This window comes from Pteropus medius, unplaced genomic scaffold (assembly GCF_902729225.1).
Source record: "Pteropus medius unplaced genomic scaffold, Ma_sr-lr_union100, whole genome shotgun sequence".
Taxonomy (NCBI): domain Eukaryota; kingdom Metazoa; phylum Chordata; class Mammalia; order Chiroptera; family Pteropodidae; genus Pteropus; species Pteropus medius.
The window spans coordinates 7,731,882-7,752,174 of NW_024344371.1; the positions used below are offsets into that span (position 1 = coordinate 7,731,882).

Consider the following 20,293-nt stretch of genomic DNA (forward strand, 5'->3'; position numbering starts at 1 on the left):
AGGAAGTACTCATAAATGCTGGAAAATTGGATGAGCCTTAAAAACATGCTCAGTAAAAGAAGCCATATATTGTACCATTCCACATGTAAGAAACAGCCGTAAAAGGCAAATAAATCTACAGAGCTGGGAGATAGATTAGTGTTGCCTAGGCCGAGTGTAGGAAAAGTGATTGACTGCCATTGGCTAGAAGGGATCCTTTTGGGAGTGATGGGAAAGTTCTAAAATTGGATTGTGGTGATGGTTGTACAACTCTGTAAACTCACTAAAAATCTGGATTGTACACTTAAAATGGATGAATTTTCTGTCATATAAATTATTGGTTATTCTTTGGACCTAAACAAAATGCTATTCTTTGGACTAAATAAAAGTGAAAAAAACGTTATCGTGCCCCCTCTCTTGGGTCTGGGGGTGTTTCCTAAGCTGCCATGCAGGTCATTTTTCTGTCACTTACACTCCCTATAAATTCTGCTCTTTCTCCCATTTCCACCTGTAAAAAGTTAAGATGAGAGGGAGAAGTGGCAGAACGCATTACCTAATCTGAGATTCTGTGCATTCACAACAGATATCAGGTCTGGGAACTTGGAAAGGCAATCCAGCATAAATCCCTCCTGATGTAGAAAAGGTAAAAACAATGAGGGTCGGGGTGGCCTCACAAACGTGGCCCTCCCCATGACGGTAAATGGAACCTCCTCGGAAAAATCCGACTCCAGCAGAATCGAAGTCGGAAGGCTGGATCCCTAAGGTCCACAGAATAACCAATCAGTTGACAGGGTTCCTAACAAATACAAAGCATGCGTTTACCAAACCCAGGTTGGTTTTACTTTGGGAGTAGAAACTCGGTGTCCGCGGGAACACGAAGTTGGGAAGTTCCGCTCTGAGGCCGTGTGGAACCGGTGGCTCTGCTGGGGCGCAAGGCCACGGGGCGGGCAGGCAGGAGGGAGGCAGAGCCCCGGCTCACCGCGAGGGCCACGGCTTCGCACGTGGGGGGCGGGGCTGTGCGAGGCGCACCGTCGCCCCGCAGCCCGGGTGAGGCGGGCTCCACAGGGCGCCGCCCGTCGGGCAACCAACCTACCTGCCCCGAGCGCAGCCGCGCGCAGCGCGCTCGGGTCTCACCCCGCCGCCGTCCTACGCTCGTTCCCACACCCCCGAAGCCGGCTCTGGCGGGGTCCCCGGGACTCTGACCTCGGCCTTTGAGCCTCCCCTGGGGACAGACGCGGCGTCCAGGTGGCCGAGCCCTGCACCGCAGTGGGGGAGGCGCCTGGGCGCGGGCCTCACCCCGGGGCGGGGAGGGGGTGAGGGTGGAGCCCGACGCCGCCGCCGGGCCCTGGGGGACCCGCTCCCGGCCCCCTCCCCGCGTGCCCCCCGCACAGTGCTCATGCGCGCGGCCCAGCCTTTATAGCGGCCGCGGGAGCCGCGCTGTCCGCACTCAGACGCAGCGGGGCGGCTCCGACTCAGGTGCAGGGTCTCTGGCGTCCGGCGCGGGCGAGCGGGTCCCTGAGCCTGCTCGTCCGTGTCTCTCCTTTGTCGCCCCCAGCTAGTCTGTCTTCATCTTGCACCCTTCACTCTGGTCCCGGGGTGCACATCGATTCTGGGTTTGGCTCGATCTGCAGCCGGAGCGTCGCCTCCAGATCGAGAGGGCGCTAGCTCCGGGGCAGCGGCCGCCCCCTGGGTTTCCGAGGGGTGCTGGATCTCCGCGGAGTGACGGGCGCGGCGTGGTGGGGGCGCAGGAGCCTCTGCTCTCCCGGAGCCTCCCTCACATTCTCCCTCTCTCCCAGGTCCAAGCAGTCCCCTCGACCACCATGGCTGCAGCCTGGGTCCCGGTTCTCGGCCTCGGTGGGTACGCGCCCCTCTCCCCTGCCCCTCGCGGCAAGCCGCGTAGAGGCTGGAGCCGGCCTCGGTGCTGTCCTCTCTTCACAGGTGTCTGTCTGCTGCTGCTGCTGCTGCTGCTGCCGGAGCCCGCGGGCAGCGAGGGAGCTGGTGAGTAGCGGGCTCCCGGGGAGGCAGCGCTCGGTCCAGGCGGTGGGAGAAACTGAGGGCCAGCAGGTAGAATCGCGCTCAGGTCGAGCGGGTGGACGGTGGCCCCGGGGCTGGAAGCCGGAGAGCGCGCAGGTCGGAGTGGCCTCCTGGCGCACTGCCATTCATACCTACAGGCGATCTTCTCCCGCTTACCCATTTCTCACGCGCGAGGGGGAGGGGGTCCGATAGGGGTGTTCTTCCCAACGCGCAGAGGAAGCCTCCACCCCTTACCCCCCATCCACACTCAGATCCCTAGAGCTCCCCTCCCCTCCCCCCCAGTCGATGCAGCGGCTGCGGAAGGTCAAGGCAGGGGCTATTTGTTGAGCCCCACGGGGGTACTGCCTAGTCCCGGGTGTTTCGCCGCGTTTAGGGCCAAGAAGAAGCCTTCCGGACCCGACTTCAGACTGACAGACAGACAGAGGCAGAGAGGCTTACGTCGTTGTCCCACCTTACTTGACCCCCTAGCTATGTTTCTAAGAGTAACCCCTGTAAAAAGCAGCATTCGAGAGTCTTAGAGTCTGTTCCACAGGTAGAAGTCCGATTATGGATGTGTGGTTCGATTTGTTTTCTACAACAGTAAAGGCAAACTCTTTTAACACATCTATCCTTTGTTTTCCTTGAAAGGAGAAATGAGTCTAAGACACACACACACACACACACACACACACACTTTCACTAAAGTCAGTGTTGTCAGACAAAGGTAGAGCATTTGATGCTACTAAAAATGAAAGGAAGGATTAAGGCTGTTTGATAGCAGGTATGAGGATCGTAGGTGTGAGGCTACTGTTTTTGGTAAGGATTTTCATTTCCCCAGCAATCTAGAGTGTTTCAGAGCTAAGAAATTGGCATTGGACCTGGCATCCTGCCTTCCCTTCCACCAACGTGGACAGTCCAGGGTACAGCTCAACATAGAGGACTCTTCTTAGAAGAGGGTCCTTGTTAGAGGAAGGCTACTCAGTTGGACGATATGACCAGACAGAATTACTCTGTCTTGGAATAAAGTTGGGTTTGTTGTTTGTTTGTTTGTTTGTTTGTTTTTGAATTAACATCTGTTTCAAAAAAGTTTGGATAACCACAATTGCCTGCGTTTGGAAAAGTGTATTCAATAACATTATTCTCAATTTAATATTTACAGTAAATATTCACTGTAAAAAGTGGATTAGTATGTTGTATTGTTATCTTATTGTTGCCAAAGGCTTGTCTCTACTTAACATATTTTGTAGAAAATTTTTGATTCTTTATTAGTTGGATAGACCATGTAAAACTCAAGAGTATTAACAGTACTTTCTAGAAATGCCTGATATAGCTCTCTGGACAGATCTGGAGCAGAAGTAAACAGCTTCAATTCAGATAAAAATGCTCCATTCTGAAGGGACCAATTTTCCTGTTGCCTGTCCTACAGCAGTTACAGAATGTTCCTTGGGCTGTGTGACCTTAGACAAATTAACCCCATGGCTTTAATTTTTTCATCTGTAAAATGAGGGATTGAGCTAAATGACATTCGGTAAAGTGAAGCATCTTTTTAATAGTTTGCTTACATTAAGATATAATTTAAAGGCACAGTATGTGGACCAAAAAAAAAAAAAACCAGTAAGAAATGGTTCTCTGAATCAAAGGATGACTTAGAGAGGTTGATGCAGTGTCTATGAAAATGTTCCTCACAGGCTCAAGCTAGATTTAATATCATCATCTCAGACAACTATGTACATTTTCATCAAAGAGAGATTTTTATATTTCTAGAACGAGTTAATAAATGGTCAATGCCTAATGTTTTCTAGTTATGATATAGTTCCAATTATGTATTTTCAAACAAATAAGAACTGAGAAAAATTCTCCCATTAGACTTTATAGTGGCTGAGGACTAGATTAAATTAGGAAATTTATTTTTGGCTTGCTAAAATCTGGAATGGTATGGAATGGTACATAAGTCAATATTCCTAACAAGAAGTGTAAAAAAAGAAATCAGAGAAATAAAACTTCAACCTCATGTTAGTTCCCCCAACCACCACTGCCCTAAAAGTCCTAAGAATGGTTATAACATTCCCTCCTTACTCTTTAGTTCCTATCGCTATCACATGCTTTACCAGAGGCCTGGACATTAGGAAAGAGAAAGCAGATGTCCTCTGCCCAGGGGGCTGCCCTCTGGAGGAATTCTCCGTGTTTGGGAACATAGTATATGCTTCTGTGTCAAGCATATGTGGAGCCGCTGTCCACAGGTAAGCCCAAACGTGCCAAAGGGAGAGAAATGCAAGTGTCATTATTTCCTTTCCCAATCCAGCCACTTGGACTCCCCCACCTTTTTTTTCTTTTGGTACCAATTTTGGCCATAGAATATAGATACATTTTAAGGTTTTCCTGACTATCCTTGAACACCAGCTATACAGGGAAGCTTTCTAACTAAAGGCAAATTGCATTATTTCTTGATAGCTAGATTCCTGTGATTCTAAAACATTCCTAATCATGTAAAATATTACTGAGTTTTTACTGCGTGCCAGCCATTAGTTTTTTTTTTTTAATTATTGGGGTGACATTGGTTAATAAAATCAAATACTTTTCAAGTGTACAATTCAATAATACGTCATGTGTATATTGCATTGTGTGTTCAAGCCATTGTTTTAATGTCCATGACACCCCTACAACTGTATAAGGTAAGTACAATTTTATTCCATTTTACAGATGAAGAAACAGTGTGTCCTTATCAACACTTAAGTTTGATAGCACAAAACCATTTTCCTGGGGCTGATTTTGTACTTGTGTAAACAGGTTTTTAAAAAAGGCTAACAGCTTCCTTAAATGACTTTTCTGCTGAACTATTTTCTTGATTAATGAGAGCAATAGACGCAATATGGCACAAGTCAGTCATATGCCCCTGAAAAGTGTGGTTAGAATTTCAGCTGTTATTTTCATGTTGCAGGGGAGTAATCAGCAACTCAGGGGGAACTGTACGCATCTATAGCTTACCAGGTCGAGAAAACTATTCCTCAGTAGTTGCCAATGGTATCCAGTCTCAAACACTTTCCAGATGGTCTGCTTCCTTCACAGTCACAAGTAGGTACAATTGTATTGTTCTTACTTTTGTGTAAATATTCCTCCCTCTCCCCCCCACCCGTCCAATTTTTTTTTCCTGCTTTTCTCAGCCCAACCTCTTTGACCTTGATGGGAAAACCTGTGATTAAGATTGAAGGGGTCAACAATGGCTTAAACTCAGGGGACCCAAAGGGTCAAGGACCCACTCAAACCAAACTTGGGTGAATGGGGGAAGAACAATCTTGCTGTCAGAAGATGGCAATAGAAGCTGAATGGTCTGAAATCAGAACGCCCTGACACTTATCGAGTAGCATTAAATCAAAAAGCTGCTGAATGCATGTGAATTCATTTTTGGTGATCTCTTAAAATATGATCTAATAGATAAGAATCCATTTTGGTTCTCTAAAATGAGAATGCAGCAGTTACTCCTGCAATTGCCAGCATTCTATCACATCTATCATGCCATAGAACCCTAAATTAGATTCATTATGTTTTGATGACAAAGAATGAAGAAAAAATAGCCTTTTTATTTTCACAGAAGGCAAAAGTGGTACACAGGAAGCCACAGGACAAGCAGTGTCCACAGCGCGTCCACCAACAGGTATGAAGTATGGAACCTATAGTTGCCTGGTACTTTGGATTGGATGCATGCCGAATATGTAGGTCTACTACAGTCCTGACTTGTTTCTTTGTCGAGGCATTGCTTCCCCAGTCCAGAAAAATAAAGAAAATTAACTTTCGAAGAAAGTCTTTTTAAGAATGACACTACCTGTCATAAGCTTTTGCCTATGTGGGCTTCTTGCTATGGAACCGTCTTCCTTTTGCTAATGCCAGATGCTTCCTTTGTTTCAGGTAAACGACTAAAGAAAACACCTGAGAAGAAAACTGGCAATAAAGGTGAGTCCATTTGGGAAAATAACGTCCCCTCTACCTCCCTCCTTCCTCTTGAAATTGCTAACGGAGAGACTTGTTTGGGTATTCACAGACTGTAAAGCAGACATTGCATTTCTGATCGATGGAAGTTTTAATATTGGGCAGCGCCGATTTAATCTACAGAAGAATTTTGTTGGGAAAGTGGCTCTAATGTTGGGAATTGGAACAGAAGGACCACATGTGGGCCTCGTTCAAGCCAGGTACCAACCTTGTTAAAATGGGAGACTTGAATGATATCTTGAATGATGACAAACGATCAGTCCTTTTAGTAGGTACATTCATTTTAGTTTAGTATGAACATATTGAGTTGTGGATAATCGGGATTCCTAAACTATAAATTTAGGATTTAAGACTGAGCAGACCGGGTAGGTCTAGGTGCTTCCTTTTTGGAATAAAAAGATTCATAGAATATTATGCTATTTGAGGACCAGAAGGTAGACTACAAGGTCTTGTTGCTTATACAAATTACATCTGCATATCGGCTCTGCTCAATTCTTAATTTGTCTTTACTACAGGAAGAAACTGTGATATGTCTATTTCTCCTCTCTATTCTGTTATTATTTTCAGCTCTTTTCATATTCTCTTTATTGGAGATCTGAAGTTTGACCTTTAAATTTTTATTCATTTAAAAATAATATTGATGGCTTTTAAGATTATAATATGTTCATTATAAAAAGCTTGAAAACTATATAAAGCACAAAGAAAACAAATTTCTTAAATATAGTCTTCAGAGATGGTCACTGTAAAATGTTTTATTTCTTTTCAGTATTTTAAGAAAATACTTGATTTTACATATGTATTTCTTTTTCAAAATCTCAGACTATAAAAATGTTTTGTGTCGTTTTTTTCATCCATTAGTATCCTGAGCATTTTACCATATTACAAATCTTCTTGAAAAGATAATGTTTCATAGTGTTCCTTTGCATGATTATTTAGCCATTCTTTTATTGCTTCTTCACCATTACGCTTTACACTGTGAACATCCTTATGTCACCTGTGTGTCATCTCTGATTAAGCTAGATTCCTAGAAGTGGGATTAGGTCAAAAGGTTCCGAAATTTTTAAGGCTTCTGAAATAAAGTTAAATTGCTTTCTAGAAAGTTGCTGCAGTTTAAACAACTCTCAGCACTATTACAAATATTAATTTCTATTTTATTTGTTCTTATGTTATTTTTTAGAATTGTTTTTTAATTTTTTGGTGTAAGACTTTAACTTCGTTGTTTCCTAGATAATTTAACCATTTGTTCCACACCTTTTAAAAAATGAACTTCTTATTCCATTGATTTGTGATATCAATTTTATATACAAGTTTAAGCAAGTCTGTTTAATTCATTTGCTAAGTTAAATGTTTTCTACAATGCTTTAATTATTCTAGCTTTATTGTACATTTTAACATCTCACAGAGCAAATTCCCTTTAGTGCTTTTCTTATATTTTTCTTTGCAAGATGAAAGCTGCACTGCCTTGCACACTTGTACAAAGACTAGCTTCTCTATAAACTTCCTGGTTTATAGTTTTTCTGTTTTATAAAGGACATTAGATAAACTATATCAAGAGTTTCTGTTTAAGCAGAATAACAGAATATATCATTAAAGATGCAAAAATAAGACTAAATTCCATAGGTCATAATTTGGATAGTTAAAAAGTGACCATAAAAATGAAAAGGTTATCAACCCACAAAATCTGATTTTGTGACCCAACATTCCAAGAGGTAGATAGAAATCATAGTATTAGGTATGCAGAAATATAATTAGTGCTATACTTGTCCCTCAAAAATTTTGATTTAATGGCAATTGATAATGCTAAGATCTTAAAATTTTGTACTTATAAAATATTGACTTAGCTAAAAACTTAACACAACAAATTGTTTTAACTGTTTTTGCTCAACATGGTCTCTAATGAACAGAGTAGTTTTAAAAGTGAGCTGAAATTCTTTACTATTAAGTATGGAAAATCTCAAATCTCCCATAATATACAGAACTTTAAGAATAGCAAATGTGACTATCATTTAAGAAAAATTCAATATTGTAATATTTTATAATTCACTTCCTTAGAACATTTCCTTCCCATTTTTAAAATGTTGGCCTTCATGTTATTGAAACTGCCTCTTCTGACCAGAGAACTGGGTTAATAGACTGTTCAGTGCTTCCAGGATACCCCACTGGAGTGGACCTAGCCTCACAACCTGGAAGATCTGCCTTCTAATATATGGTGCCCAATTCTGCAGAGTTCCTTTAAGCCCAGTGCCCTGAGCCAATCCTGGTTTCAGGTGCTCCATATAGTTTAGGCATCGACTTCCAAATCAGACAGATCTGAATTTAAAGTGTGGTAGTGTTTTGTTGGGCAAATTACCTATGTGCTCTGATTCTCTTTCTTCAATTATGTAATAGGGATAATTTTTATCTTACAGTTATAATGAAATGAGATTATATATTTCACATATTGCCCAGAATATAATAAAACTTCAAGGTAGCCATTTTTTTGTTATTTATGAAAGATCTCTAAAAATATAAGGATGCAATGCCTCGGTTGACAATATAATGTGGAATTAAGAAATTTGAGCATTGTTCAATTTAAAGACTTTTTTTAAGGTATATAATGTTGCCTTGTTTTTCTTTTCCATTTCTCTTTGGATAACGTTTTTTTGTTTTCATTTTTCCACTTAGTGAACATCCCAAAATAGAATTTTACTTGAAAAACTTTACATCAGCCAAAGATGTTTTGTTTGCCATAAAGGAAGTAGGTTTTCGAGGGGGTAATTCCAATACAGGTAAGTAGTCTTTGGCCCCTGGGATGTAACACAGCAGAGGGTTATGAATGATCAGATACCTGAAACAGTTATTATGCTAATTTATATGAGAAGTGAAACTTCTTCCTGGCACTGAAATCTCGGCTAGGTATGCTACTTGATCATCTGAGATACTCAATTTATAATGGGAAACATACCAAAGGGTTAACTGATAGTTTATTTTTTAAATATATAAAGCATTCCGATTTATAATCCTTATATTGAAGAGGGCAGTTGTTACTTTAGAGAAGTACCTGTTTGGAATGCTAAAAAGCAGCAGAAAGCAACAGACGTACCTAATGAAAGCAGATGTGGTGAAAAGAACTAGTGTTACGGATCCTGAAGGGAGACTTGTTCTCAGCCCTTAAAGGCACTAATCAGTCACTTAAGGGCAAGGTAGAGCGTTCCGGTACATGAGTGGGAGTCAGTTTTGTGTTTCTGGCTGATGATTGATGTAAGGAAAGGAAATGAGAGGCTTCTGGGAGAGGATGGGGTAAGTAATGTGGGTCGTGAAGACAAAAAAAAATAGGCCTGACAGATAATTTAACTTTCCCATCTTATGCATCTATCATAGAACCGGGTTCTATATAAAATTCTTAAACTAGGTGGCATCAAGTTTGTACAGGGAAATAGAAATGTCATTTGAGCAGCGGTATTGTTCTAGTTTCTTTTTCAAACCTAGGAAAAGCCTTGAAGCATACCGCCCAGAAATTCTTCACAGCAGACACTGGAGTGAGAAAAGGGATCCCCAAAGTGGTGGTGGTATTTATTGATGGCTGGCCTTCTGATGACATTGAGGAAGCAGGCATCGTGGCCAGAGAGTTTGGTGTCAATGTATTTATAGTTTCTGTGGCCAAGCCTATCCCAGAAGAACTGGGGATGGTTCAGGATGTTGCATTTGTTGACAAGGTGAGGAGGTGAGGGGAGTCTGTTATAGTAATGATTCAGTTTTGTACCTCGAGGCATAGTGCTGACTGTCCCATATCTGGAATAACTTTGAACGTTAAAGATTTAATGTTTTCATAACTTTTAAGAAACAACTTTTGATCTCTTGGATATTTTTTGTCTTCTCACCGCCCCCGTCCCCCATTAGGCTGTCTGTCGGAGTAATGGCTTCTTCTCTTACCACATGCCCAACTGGTTTGGCACCACGAAATATGTAAAGCCTCTGGTACAGAAGCTCTGCGCTCATGAGCAAATGATGTGCAGCAAGACCTGTTATAACTCAGTGAACATTGCCTTTCTAATTGACGGCTCTAGCAGTGTTGGAGACAGTAATTTCCGCCTCATGCTTGAATTTGTTTCCAACATAGCCAAGACTTTTGAAATCTCAGACATTGGTGCCAAGATAGCTGCTGTACAGTTTACCTATGATCAGCGCACAGAATTCAGTTTCACTGACTATAGCACCAAAGAGAATGTCCTAGCGGTTATCAGAAACATCCGCTATATGAGTGGTGGAACAGCTACTGGTGATGCCATTTCCTTTACTGTTAGAAATGTGTTTGGTCCCATGAGGGATAGCCCCAACAAGAACTTCCTGGTAATTGTCACAGATGGGCAGTCCTATGATGATGTTCGAGGCCCTGCTGCTGCTGCCCATGATGCAGGTAAAGGCCTTGTCTTTTGTCTGAGGAAATGAAGAGGGAGATCAGTGACTTTTAGGAGTAAATATAAGCTTAAGCATTTATTTTTTTGGACAAACATCTATAGTGTCGCAGTCATGTTCTAAGAGCTTTACCCAATAATAACTGATTGTCGAGGCAGCTCTACTAATCTTATTCTACAGATAAGGAAACAAACTCCTCAAAACACAAAGTGGTAAGGCCAGCACTCAAACCCAGGCAGTCTGGCTGAGTCCACACTCCTAACCACTGTATTGTTGGAGGAAATACCATGAGAACCATGTCATGTGTCAAGGAAACATTACAGTTACTCACATTTGGCTCAGACTTGGAATATATCCACCCACCAGCCCAATTACAGTTTATGTTACTATGACTGATAGTTTATCTTAACTTTTTAGTAGTTTTCAGTCTGGCAGTAAAGACTTTAATTCAATTCCATCTAAACTTCCTTTTTAGTCTTTTTTTCTTGAGATAATAAAAACACTCTGATATTATAAAAGGGTATAAAAAGATTTTTTCCCTTACTCTAATCTTAATCTTATCTTACTTTTAGCAAAGGCCATTAGTTCCTGAAGCCATTAGCATGATGTGTTGCTGAGATCCAATAGGCCAAGATAAAACTGAGTGATTAGTGTTCGGTAATACTGAAAAAACAAAAATGCTAACTTGGGAAGGGGGATTAACAGCCTTCCATTTTCCTATCTTCTGCACTTCCTTTTCTCAATTCCTAATGACTTAACCTTTCCCCTTTTGTAAATTAGCACCTGTTAATGCATTTATGTACTTTCATAAATATTGCTGGCATCGTTTTTAACAATGATACATGCAGTGTGCTATAATGGCTTATTTTTAGACATGGCTTATTTTATACAGCAGCACTAACCTATGCTGAAGACCTGTTTGCTCTCATGCCCCTGAAAAACGTAGCTTACTGAATTAAGTTATAGTTAACAGGATTGGATTCAGGCTAAAGTGAATTCACATATAACTTCCCCATGTGATTAATTGAAATTCAGGAGGTTGAACCACATTATTTTCATGAAAATTAGTGATAGTGAAGTAAAAAGCCAGGAAGTAGGTTTTCAGGGCTAGGTCAGAACCTTATTTTTTAAAACAGTAATTACATACTGGGCCTGAGTTAAACAATTTCAGTTTGAATGCAGAATTAAAAGCAAGGAAAACTAAAAGGAAAAAATTTTTCTCTTGCCAGGGAGGGAGATTGGCTGGTGGAAATGGTTTCAAGTAGCTTTTATGTCATCTAAACCTGCCTTATTTATATCTTAAGCATTCAGTTCACAACACTAAGCACTATATTCCACTAGAAAGGGGATGAAGACTTGGAGAAGAGGGGAGTCACTATTTCAGAAACTCTCAAAATGCTATGGGGAATTTCACCCAGAAGGTAGAAGGTAGCATATAGAATCTGCTAAACCACCTTTTACAACTGGGACTGAGATGAATCAAACTAATGCAGTGTCACCCTGACCAAAACATAGTTGGAGTAAAAGCCGTCTAGTAGCTCAGGGGAATGCAGATGAAATGTCTCCATGTAACTGGAAAAAATTCCAGCTTCACATTTTTCTTTAGCTGTTTTTATCACCAGATTTTTGCTTTGGGATTACAGATAAATTCTAACTATTGGTCAGTTTGCCAATGTAACATATAGACTGAAATGGAAGAAAGTTATCCACAGAAGACTGGTCACCATTATCGCAGACGATGCAGCCTTAGAAAACTTTTACCATTTGTGTATTCCATCTTTTGTGCCATTCTTTTTCTCTTGCAATGGCTTAAGTCCAGTATAACCATTATTTGATGATAGCAGGCAGTACCTTCTCATGCCAGTCTCAAAGGGAAAGTTTTCACCATTTCATTGTTTGCTGTGGGGTTTTTAAAAAAGATATTATCAGGTTAAGAAAGTTTCCTTTTATTTCTTGCTTACTGTGTTGTATCACAAATGGATACTGAACTTAATGTGGGAAATAACACTGGTGGCAAAGCTTCTGGTTTTAACCAAACTGTTTAACCATTCTCCTGTTAAAACTTACCTAACAATTTGGTGGAGAGAATTTAGTTCCTCAGAAATTACTAAGCAGTTTTCTCTACAACCATGTACTAATGTATGAAACATACATACATATGATTTTTATGTAAGCTGGACTTGGTTTTAATTCACTTAAAAATATTTCCATTGTAGGTATCACCATCTTCTCTGTTGGTGTGGCTTGGGCCCCTCTGGATGACCTAAAAGATATGGCCTCAAAACCAAAGGAGTCACATGCTTTCTTCACAAGAGAGTTCACAGGATTAGAACCAATCGTTTCCGATGTCATTAGAGGCATTTGTAGAGATTTCTTAGAATCCCAGCAATAATGGTGATATTTTTTGACAACTAAAAGAAAATGCAAGGGGATATAATGTATAAGTTTATTCTCCTAATATTGAAATACTATAGCGCATACTAGGATCATATACAAAACTATTAAAGATGGCAACAGCTGTTTTAAGCAAATAAGCTTTCATTTGAAGCTACTACCTTCCAATTACAATTTAGACTTAATTGTTCAACACTCTGCTGAGGCTTCATGATTATGACCCTTAGAGACTCAGGAAAAACGATCCTGGATTAAAATCTTAAGAGTTGTATTCTAATATGCTTATTAAATGCATAGATATGCAGGTTGTATAACTCAATAAAAGAATCTAATACTTAGACCAAAAGCAACATTCCTTCTCTAATCATTCTGTATTATATAAGGAAAATGAAAGAGAAACTTAAGTAGAAAACAACTCTTTAGTTCAAATATAAATATCCTGACCCAAGTTGATATTGTCTTAAACCAATCAACAAAGATATTTAGTATACTAAAAAGTTATAATTATGGATGCAATGGAAGGGAATTTGGTATCAAGCTGATTTTGTAGACTTTTCATAACATAACTGAAATATTACACTGAACAAGATGGGATTGTCTGGTATTTTTCTATTTATATCCTTACCTTTTATATGTATAGATGTATTTGGCTTGTACTTTAAAAGTCTTCTATGTACTGAAAAAAAAAATGCTAAGTTGGTAAATTTTTACTTACCACTTATAAACATTTAGTACATATTTCAAATAGCAGAACTGCAGAAAAATATTATAGTTTGACTATTTAAACGATAAAACTTCTAGTGACTATTATTCTAAGCTACCTTTTATTTTTCCAAGTATCTCTCTCCCTAGGGCATGGCAAAAATTCTGTATTCACTAATTCATGCAGAAAAACCAATTTGATTTTTTTCTTAAATCATGCAGTAAGACTATATTTTTTCTTTGATTCATTTATTGAAAGCCTACCGCTCCAGGCATTATACACAGCCACTACCAGGTTAAACAGTATGAGATACTTTTAGGTTACTTGGTTAAAAAAAAAAGTTTTATAGTTAACATTTTTAAACATACTTGTGAAATTGGTTCCTAAGTCATCAGAAATCCATTAATGTAATTATCATTACCTCGCCAAAAAGTCCTCTCAGATAGAGGTGCTGTCATCCCATCCTACCTATACAGGCCCTGTCCTCTCCCTCAACCACATACGTACCCTGTCTCCCAGCAACATTCACTGATCCTATCTGAATAGTTTACAACCAGTTGATGTGAAAATGGTATTAACTGATTGGAATATATATACTCCAGTAAATCTTTTGAGTCTAACAATTTAATAGTCTGTGTAGAAGGAATGAAAGAACTATGTATCGGAGAATCGTAAGTGAAATTGCCTGACACTAAAAATTTGATAAAACAATATGGGAAGATAATAAACCACCCCTCCCTTATAAAAAGTGACAAATATGAATTCATGTAACAAGAATTTTCATAAAAACAACTAAAATGTGTTTAACATGATTTTCCCCCAATAAATAGACAAATTCTCAGCTAAGAGTACTACTCCTTAAAAATTTAAACTTAAGTGAAAATCCCAACCTCTGTAATCGACAGTCCTTTTGAAAATGTTTTTAATTCTTTAAAGGACAAAGTTTTGAGGCATCTGAGGTAACCAGGGAAGGTAATACTTTGAGCAGTAAGAGAGCAGAAATGAGCACTTCATTATTACCAGTTATTTTTATAAGTAAACATAAGATAAAGAGGTAACAGCTAAAAAGTAGAGTAAAAGGATTTTTAAAAAGATGTATTATAATCCAACTTTTGTAGGCACACTTAAATTTCAAATGTACTAGCCCATTTATAACAATGCATTAAATGAGGAAAGTACATGAATAAAAAAAGAAAAAGGCAGAGTATGTGTTAATATTGAAAGCCAATATACTAAATTTGGATATAAAAATATAATTAAACTTTATGAAGTACCATTTAATAATCAAATAAATCTACATAATTTCCCATAAGTCACAAATGGAAGCAAATAAAATGAAAATGACATTATTTTTGTATCTTTTCAGTTTTTTCCAAATGTTTAATATATTGTGAAGAAAAATACAAAATAGATAAGAGAAAAATAAACATATATACTAATTTTTATTCATTTCAGTTTTAATACATTCCAAAGAGGTGAATGTTTATGCATTGCAATGATGATAATCACATTTCAGTTAAACAGTAATGCATTGGTTTAGAACAGCTGCCAGAAATACTAGTAGCTTTGGAAAAGCTTGTCCTTAAATTACGAAAAATAAATAAATAAATAAATAAAAAGAAAAAGTGCCCTTTTAATTTGTTCATTAAGTTGAATCTTCAGAAATCCAAAAAACTATTTTAAGAAAATTTCTGAAAAGTCTTAGTGTTTCACCAGCAATGACTAAAACTGCCACTTGGATTTTTATGCAAGATGACAAAATTTCTCAATACACAATGTAATATTTTTGCAGTAGGCATTCAAATAGAATTTACCACAATTTTTCTTATATTACCGTCTAATTCCATTTGCAATTTTCTTCAAAGATAAAAGGTTCTACCTTTGTGAAGGAAAAGTTTCGAGTTACTAATTCTTAACATTATTTTTAAAGACAACTTTTAATTAATGACAACGCAGTTTATTCTCTGATCTTTTTGGTGAAAACACATATGGCTAAATAAGAATGACAACACTACTAACTGAAATTCAGATTTAAAAAATAAGATAAAGAAATGACTTAAAACTGCATTTCTGTGTTTTTTTATTTTGAATTATCTAACTTATTTCAACAGATTTTTTTATCCCCAAATGGGATGAAATACTTAGAAAGGCATTCTTAATAGTGTTAATTGTTCTAATCTTATTAGAATATCAATGAGCAGTACAAAGTTTAAAAGAAAAGCATAAAAATGAAGGACTCACTGAGAAATCATCTCCATTTCCTAGTTTAATAATGGAGAGTAAAGTATTGCACTTAATTATTCAACACAAAATAATGTAGCCAACAGTAACATACAGGTACACAATTTAATATTTATTATATGCATTTTATATACATTATTTTGCAACAGCTGTACGTTTGCTATGTGGTACAATCTTAAAAATTTGCTGATTCATAGTTTGTAAAACAAAAACCTTACAAAACTCATCGAAACTCGCAAACTGATCAGAAAAGATTTTTGGAAGACTAGAAAAAATATTTTATTGTCTTAATCATGCATTACACAAACAAAATCTTTAGTTACACCATAAAATTAAGCACATCTGAAAAAATAAAACAGGGATAACTAGTCCAAACACAGCAAATTTCTGTATCCTGATTGAGTAATTTTTGTATCCTATTTGTAATGCAAATAAAAATTTACTCCAAATATTTTTAAACAAGATAGTTTTGTTTGGAATCATGGTAAATCAAGATATGTATCTGGGGGGAATCACCTCGGTATGTAACTTAAACTATAAAATATTCCATTTTTAGTCTATTTTAGACTATCCAAAGAGTTCCAAAATAGATATACAGGTTCCTTTAGCACATTAATAAAAGGATATAAAGACCAACAAAAAGTGAAATAAATAATAGGCTATTAGCAAGATGGATAATCCTTGATAAATAAACTTGTAAATACAGTAAGATGTACAAAATATCACATAGTGATAGAATGCCAAGATTAGGGTTTTTAAATTTTTTTAAGAGTTCATTTGGAGTACTAAACCCCACCGTTTCATTTTAATACACTTAATAATCCTTGGTTTATGAAGACAATTATGTGATGATGAAGGTGATTTAGCATCTTATGGAGGACTTAGCTGAGCTGTATTAGGCAAAAGAAGGAAAGAGTGGTCACACGGCAGCGGGTCAGTGAGATCTCTGTGTTTCAGGGTTGTATAATGCAGAAAAACTTCAATACAATCTTGAGCACTGTTGTGACAGGCTAAATATATAAAAAGACTTATAAAAACTAGAATTTTATCCAAACATTTTGTGCAACTAATGCTAAAATATTTTAAGTTAAATTTTCCTTTTTTCTTTTAAAGCAAAATAAGTTTAAAAGGGAATCTGTGGCATTCAACTGATAAACAGAACATCACTAAGAGATGAAAAAAACTACTCTTGGAGCTCACTTCCCCCCAACAAGAGCACCACATTCCTAACCCTAAGGCAGCACACAGAGTCCAAAATAAAAGTCCTTTTGTAAGATCAGACTCCACACTGGCTTAAAGATACATAAAAAACAGAAATATGCTCAGTTCATATCCAGTACAGGCCACAAATAGTGGAGTCCTTTTTTTGTCCCACAAAATACAGTAATTACAATTAAATTAATGAGCCTGACATTAAGATGTGATTTCCACCAATTTATGCCTGCCCTAAATAACCTTCACCAGGCAGATCACATGTAGTGTCATATCAGTAACCTTTTTTGATGGCAGTGATGCAGACCCTCTTCCTGTCCAAGAAAATCTGTAGTTATGATGTGAGTTTTCTTTGATTCACACAAATACTTTGGCAAGGGCATCGGCCCCTGCACTGGCAATATATGCTTTTGATGGATGGAAAGCAACGTCATAAATTGATTCATCTAATTTCTTCCTATGTGCTGTTATTTCTTGCACACATGTCTTGCTGTCCAAATTCCACAATCTAATAGAACAGTCATGGCCTGTAAAAGAACAAAGTGTTACCGAGTATCAAGTCTTTTATAAAATTTGTGGGCAGTATAGGAAGTTCATTTCAGACTTACTTCCAGACATCAAATAGATTCCATTAGGATCTACTGCTAGACTTGTAACAGCATCCAAATGAGCTACCATAGAATGGATCATTTTACCTAAATAAAACATAACGGAGAAGATTAAGTCTTCAAATAGTTACTAAATTGAGAGATCAGACACTATAAAACAGCATCAATATAAAAGAGATAATTACTATAGCAAATATTTTTTTATTGTGGTAAAATATACCTAACATAAAAGTTACCATTTTAACCATTTGAGAGGGCACAATTCAGTGGCTTTCAGAACATTCGCAATGATGTGCAACCATCACCATTATCTAGTTCAAAACATTTTCATGACTGCAAAAGGGAACTCTGCACCCATTAAGTAGTCGCTCTTCACTTTTCCCCTTCCTCAATCCCTGGTAACCATTAATCTGCTTTTTTGTCTCTATGAGTTGCCTATTCTGGATGTTTCATACAAATAAAATCATAAAACTTGTGGCTCTGTGTGTCTGCCTTCTGTCATTTAGAATAATGCTTACAAGATTCGTCTACTTTTAAAGAGAATTTTAATTTTACTGCAGAACATTCCCAGTTACTTTTTAAAAAAGACATCCGTATGACATGAACTTGACAGTATCTGATAGTGGAAAACTTAATGACTATAAGGTTGCATCAGGGGCTTAAGATCATGTAAACTCAAATTAACATGAAAATAGGAAGATGCTATCTTAGATTTGGCAAGCAAAAAGGGATTCAAGAGCAAGTTAAAATTTAAAAGTTGTAAACTTAAACACTTTGGGGCAAAGGCATCAGCCTCTGCACTGGCAATATATGCTTTTGATGATGGACAGAAAGCAACAACAAAGTGATTAATCCAAGAAGGGAATAAAATAGCAAATAGTGGTACTTTAAAAAATTTCCTCCCCTTTCATTCAGCAACTCAAATGGCTGGGCTGCTCCTAATGAGAGACTGAAGCTTTCTACAGAATTCTAGTTGCAAGCATTTTGCTTTCTGGTCCCTGATGACACTCTACACTGGAACAGGAAATAGATGTACTTTTGTTATTTGCCATGGAGGCTACAGCTGTTTAAACTTGTATACAAAAGTGCAACATAATAATAAAGAGTGAAAAAAGTTTCTCCAAAAAACATAAAAAGTCCTATCAATTTCTGATAATACTAACCACTTACAAAATTAAACTTTCTCATCATTTCAAACCATATTTGTCTGATTAACAGAATACTTTGAGATTCTTCTCTGCTATCCTTGAGAACAGAAAAATCATTCAAGATTCTAACTTTAATTGCTTACTCCAACATAATTCATCTATCAGTTCTAGAATCCATTCCTCTCAGTATTCCTATTAAAAAAAAAAAAAAAAATCCAGAGTATGAAATGGTTGTCCTCCAGGACAATAATCTCAAAACACTAGGGGTTAAGTAACAAGTATCATTAATTAGCTTCACTAAAAATGTCAAATCTGTAATAGTAACTCTTAATTTTGAATTTTCATCCTGTATGTCCTAAATTTAACATGTCTTAAAACAAAGTGCATACCATGAACAAAAATTATTATTCTTAGCCTGGCTCCGAAAAGTTTTTCTCAATAGATTTGGTTTCCCTTTTCTTGGGCTTACCTCTTTGGCTTTGCCTATAAAGAAACTTCTGTGTCAGCCAAGTTCCTTACCACCATGCCTCTGATCAAAATATGCCCTTATCTGAAATTTCCTTCTACCCTCTTCACTTAAAAAATATCTTACCATTCTTTCAAGGCCTCTTTCTGTAAAGACTCCTTTATTTAGCAGAGCTCATCTTACTTCATCTTTGCATGAGTGCATGCACACACATACACACAAATACACCTCCTCTTTTTCCCAGACAACAGTTAAGTCCCCAGAAAGCAGAAACCACATCTTATACATGATAGCAGCCAGTGCAGAATACAAAATGCTAATACATTTCTGTTAATATCTAAATGTTTACTGAACCCATTCATAGTATTGATTTCTATAATGTTTCAGATAAAAAAATTCAACAAATTTACTAATTTATTTGACAGAATGATATTCAAGTAACAATTTAGCTAACCAGCAAATACCAGTTATGGGGATATTCTAGTTTATAACATTTAAATAAATTACCAATTTTTAAAGAAGGATTTCTTTGAAAACAGTACATAAGAACACAATTTCCAGTTTAACTCAATGTGTGTGAGAGAGTGAGAGGGGTTGATTTAGAAAGGATTTTTCTATTGTTTAGAGCTTATTGCTTCAATTATCTTCATACTAAAGATGAGGTACTAGATTAGGTAACAGAATAAATTGGTAGAATTTATAAATAATTTGAAAGACAAAGGCTCTTTGTTACTAAGTAAAATTTCATTACCACTTTTTCTTGATTTCTGCTAGTAAAACAGTTCTGAAAGACTCAATTTTTTGCCTTTAATACAACTACTAAAATTCCTGAACCTTCCCATACAAATGTAAATCTTCAATAATTAAAAGGACTCTTTTTGGAAATAAAGGAAATTATCTTTCTGCTCTTGCAGCAGAGATGAAGATCTTCAGGCTTCATAAGAATTTTCAAAGAACTGATTTGATAAGGTGTTAAATTGAGAACATTCGCATGAATATAAATCGTCTTTCCTATGCAAAATATAGACCTGTGAATATCCATTCTTAACTGTTCTGAGTTAAAAGGAATCTGTCCATGAAAGTGTTATCTGAACAAAGGGATTTATGTAAGACTCTAAAGAATAAAAATTATGACTATGCCCTTATAGCC

At 37.5% G+C, this 20,293-nt stretch overlaps 2 protein-coding genes across 8 annotated transcripts in view; one reads left to right on the forward strand and one right to left on the reverse strand.

The window, feature by feature from the left end:
- Nucleotides 1–874: 874 nt before the first annotated feature.
- COCH (cochlin) lies at nt 875–13,115 on the forward strand. Of its 3 annotated transcripts, none has more exons than XM_039870476.1 (12): nt 875–893; nt 1,776–1,833; nt 1,918–1,977; nt 4,076–4,232; nt 4,931–5,064; nt 5,582–5,644; nt 5,896–5,940; nt 6,029–6,176; nt 8,641–8,744; nt 9,445–9,671; nt 9,856–10,372; nt 12,588–13,115. In XM_039870476.1, the coding sequence occupies exons 2-12, from the start codon at nt 1,800–1,802 to the stop codon at nt 12,761–12,763; spliced, it is 1,665 nt and encodes a 554-aa protein (XP_039726410.1). In that variant the 5' UTR covers nt 875–893; nt 1,776–1,799; the 3' UTR covers nt 12,764–13,115. The 3 variants fall into 3 exon arrangements, with proteins under 3 accessions (XP_039726410.1, XP_039726409.1, XP_039726408.1); XM_039870475.1 differs by lacking the exon at nt 875–893 and adding an exon at nt 1,012–1,224; XM_039870474.1 differs by lacking the exon at nt 875–893 and adding an exon at nt 1,375–1,455.
- Nucleotides 13,116–15,795: 2,680 nt separating this feature from the next.
- STRN3 (striatin 3) overlaps nt 15,796–20,293 on the reverse strand; it is a 77,943-nt gene continuing 73,445 nt past the window's right edge. For 4 of the 5 annotated variants that reach the window (XM_039870468.1, XM_039870469.1, XM_039870470.1 and 1 more), the window contains 2 exons: nt 17,530–17,616; nt 15,796–17,448 (listed from right to left, as the gene is read on the reverse strand). In XM_039870468.1, the coding sequence (XP_039726402.1) occupies nt 17,279–17,448; nt 17,530–17,616 (257 nt within the window). In that variant the 3' untranslated portion in view covers nt 15,796–17,278. The remainder of the gene's footprint in view (nt 17,449–17,529; nt 17,617–20,293) is intronic. The other variant, XM_039870473.1, reaches the window with a different exon arrangement.

What these genes read in the sequence shown, in the direction of transcription:
- COCH (XM_039870476.1), top strand. Translation starts at nt 1,800, where the DNA reads ATGGCTGCAGCCTGGGTCCCGGTTCTCGGCCTCG. An exon ending in CGCGGGCAGCGAGGGAGCTG is followed by an intron (nt 1,978 to 4,075) that starts GTGAGTAGCGGG and finishes CTTACTCTTTAG; the next exon opens with TTCCTATCGCTATCACATGC. An exon ending in CACAGCGCGTCCACCAACAG is followed by an intron (nt 5,645 to 5,895) that starts GTATGAAGTATG and finishes CCTTTGTTTCAG; the next exon opens with GTAAACGACTAAAGAAAACA.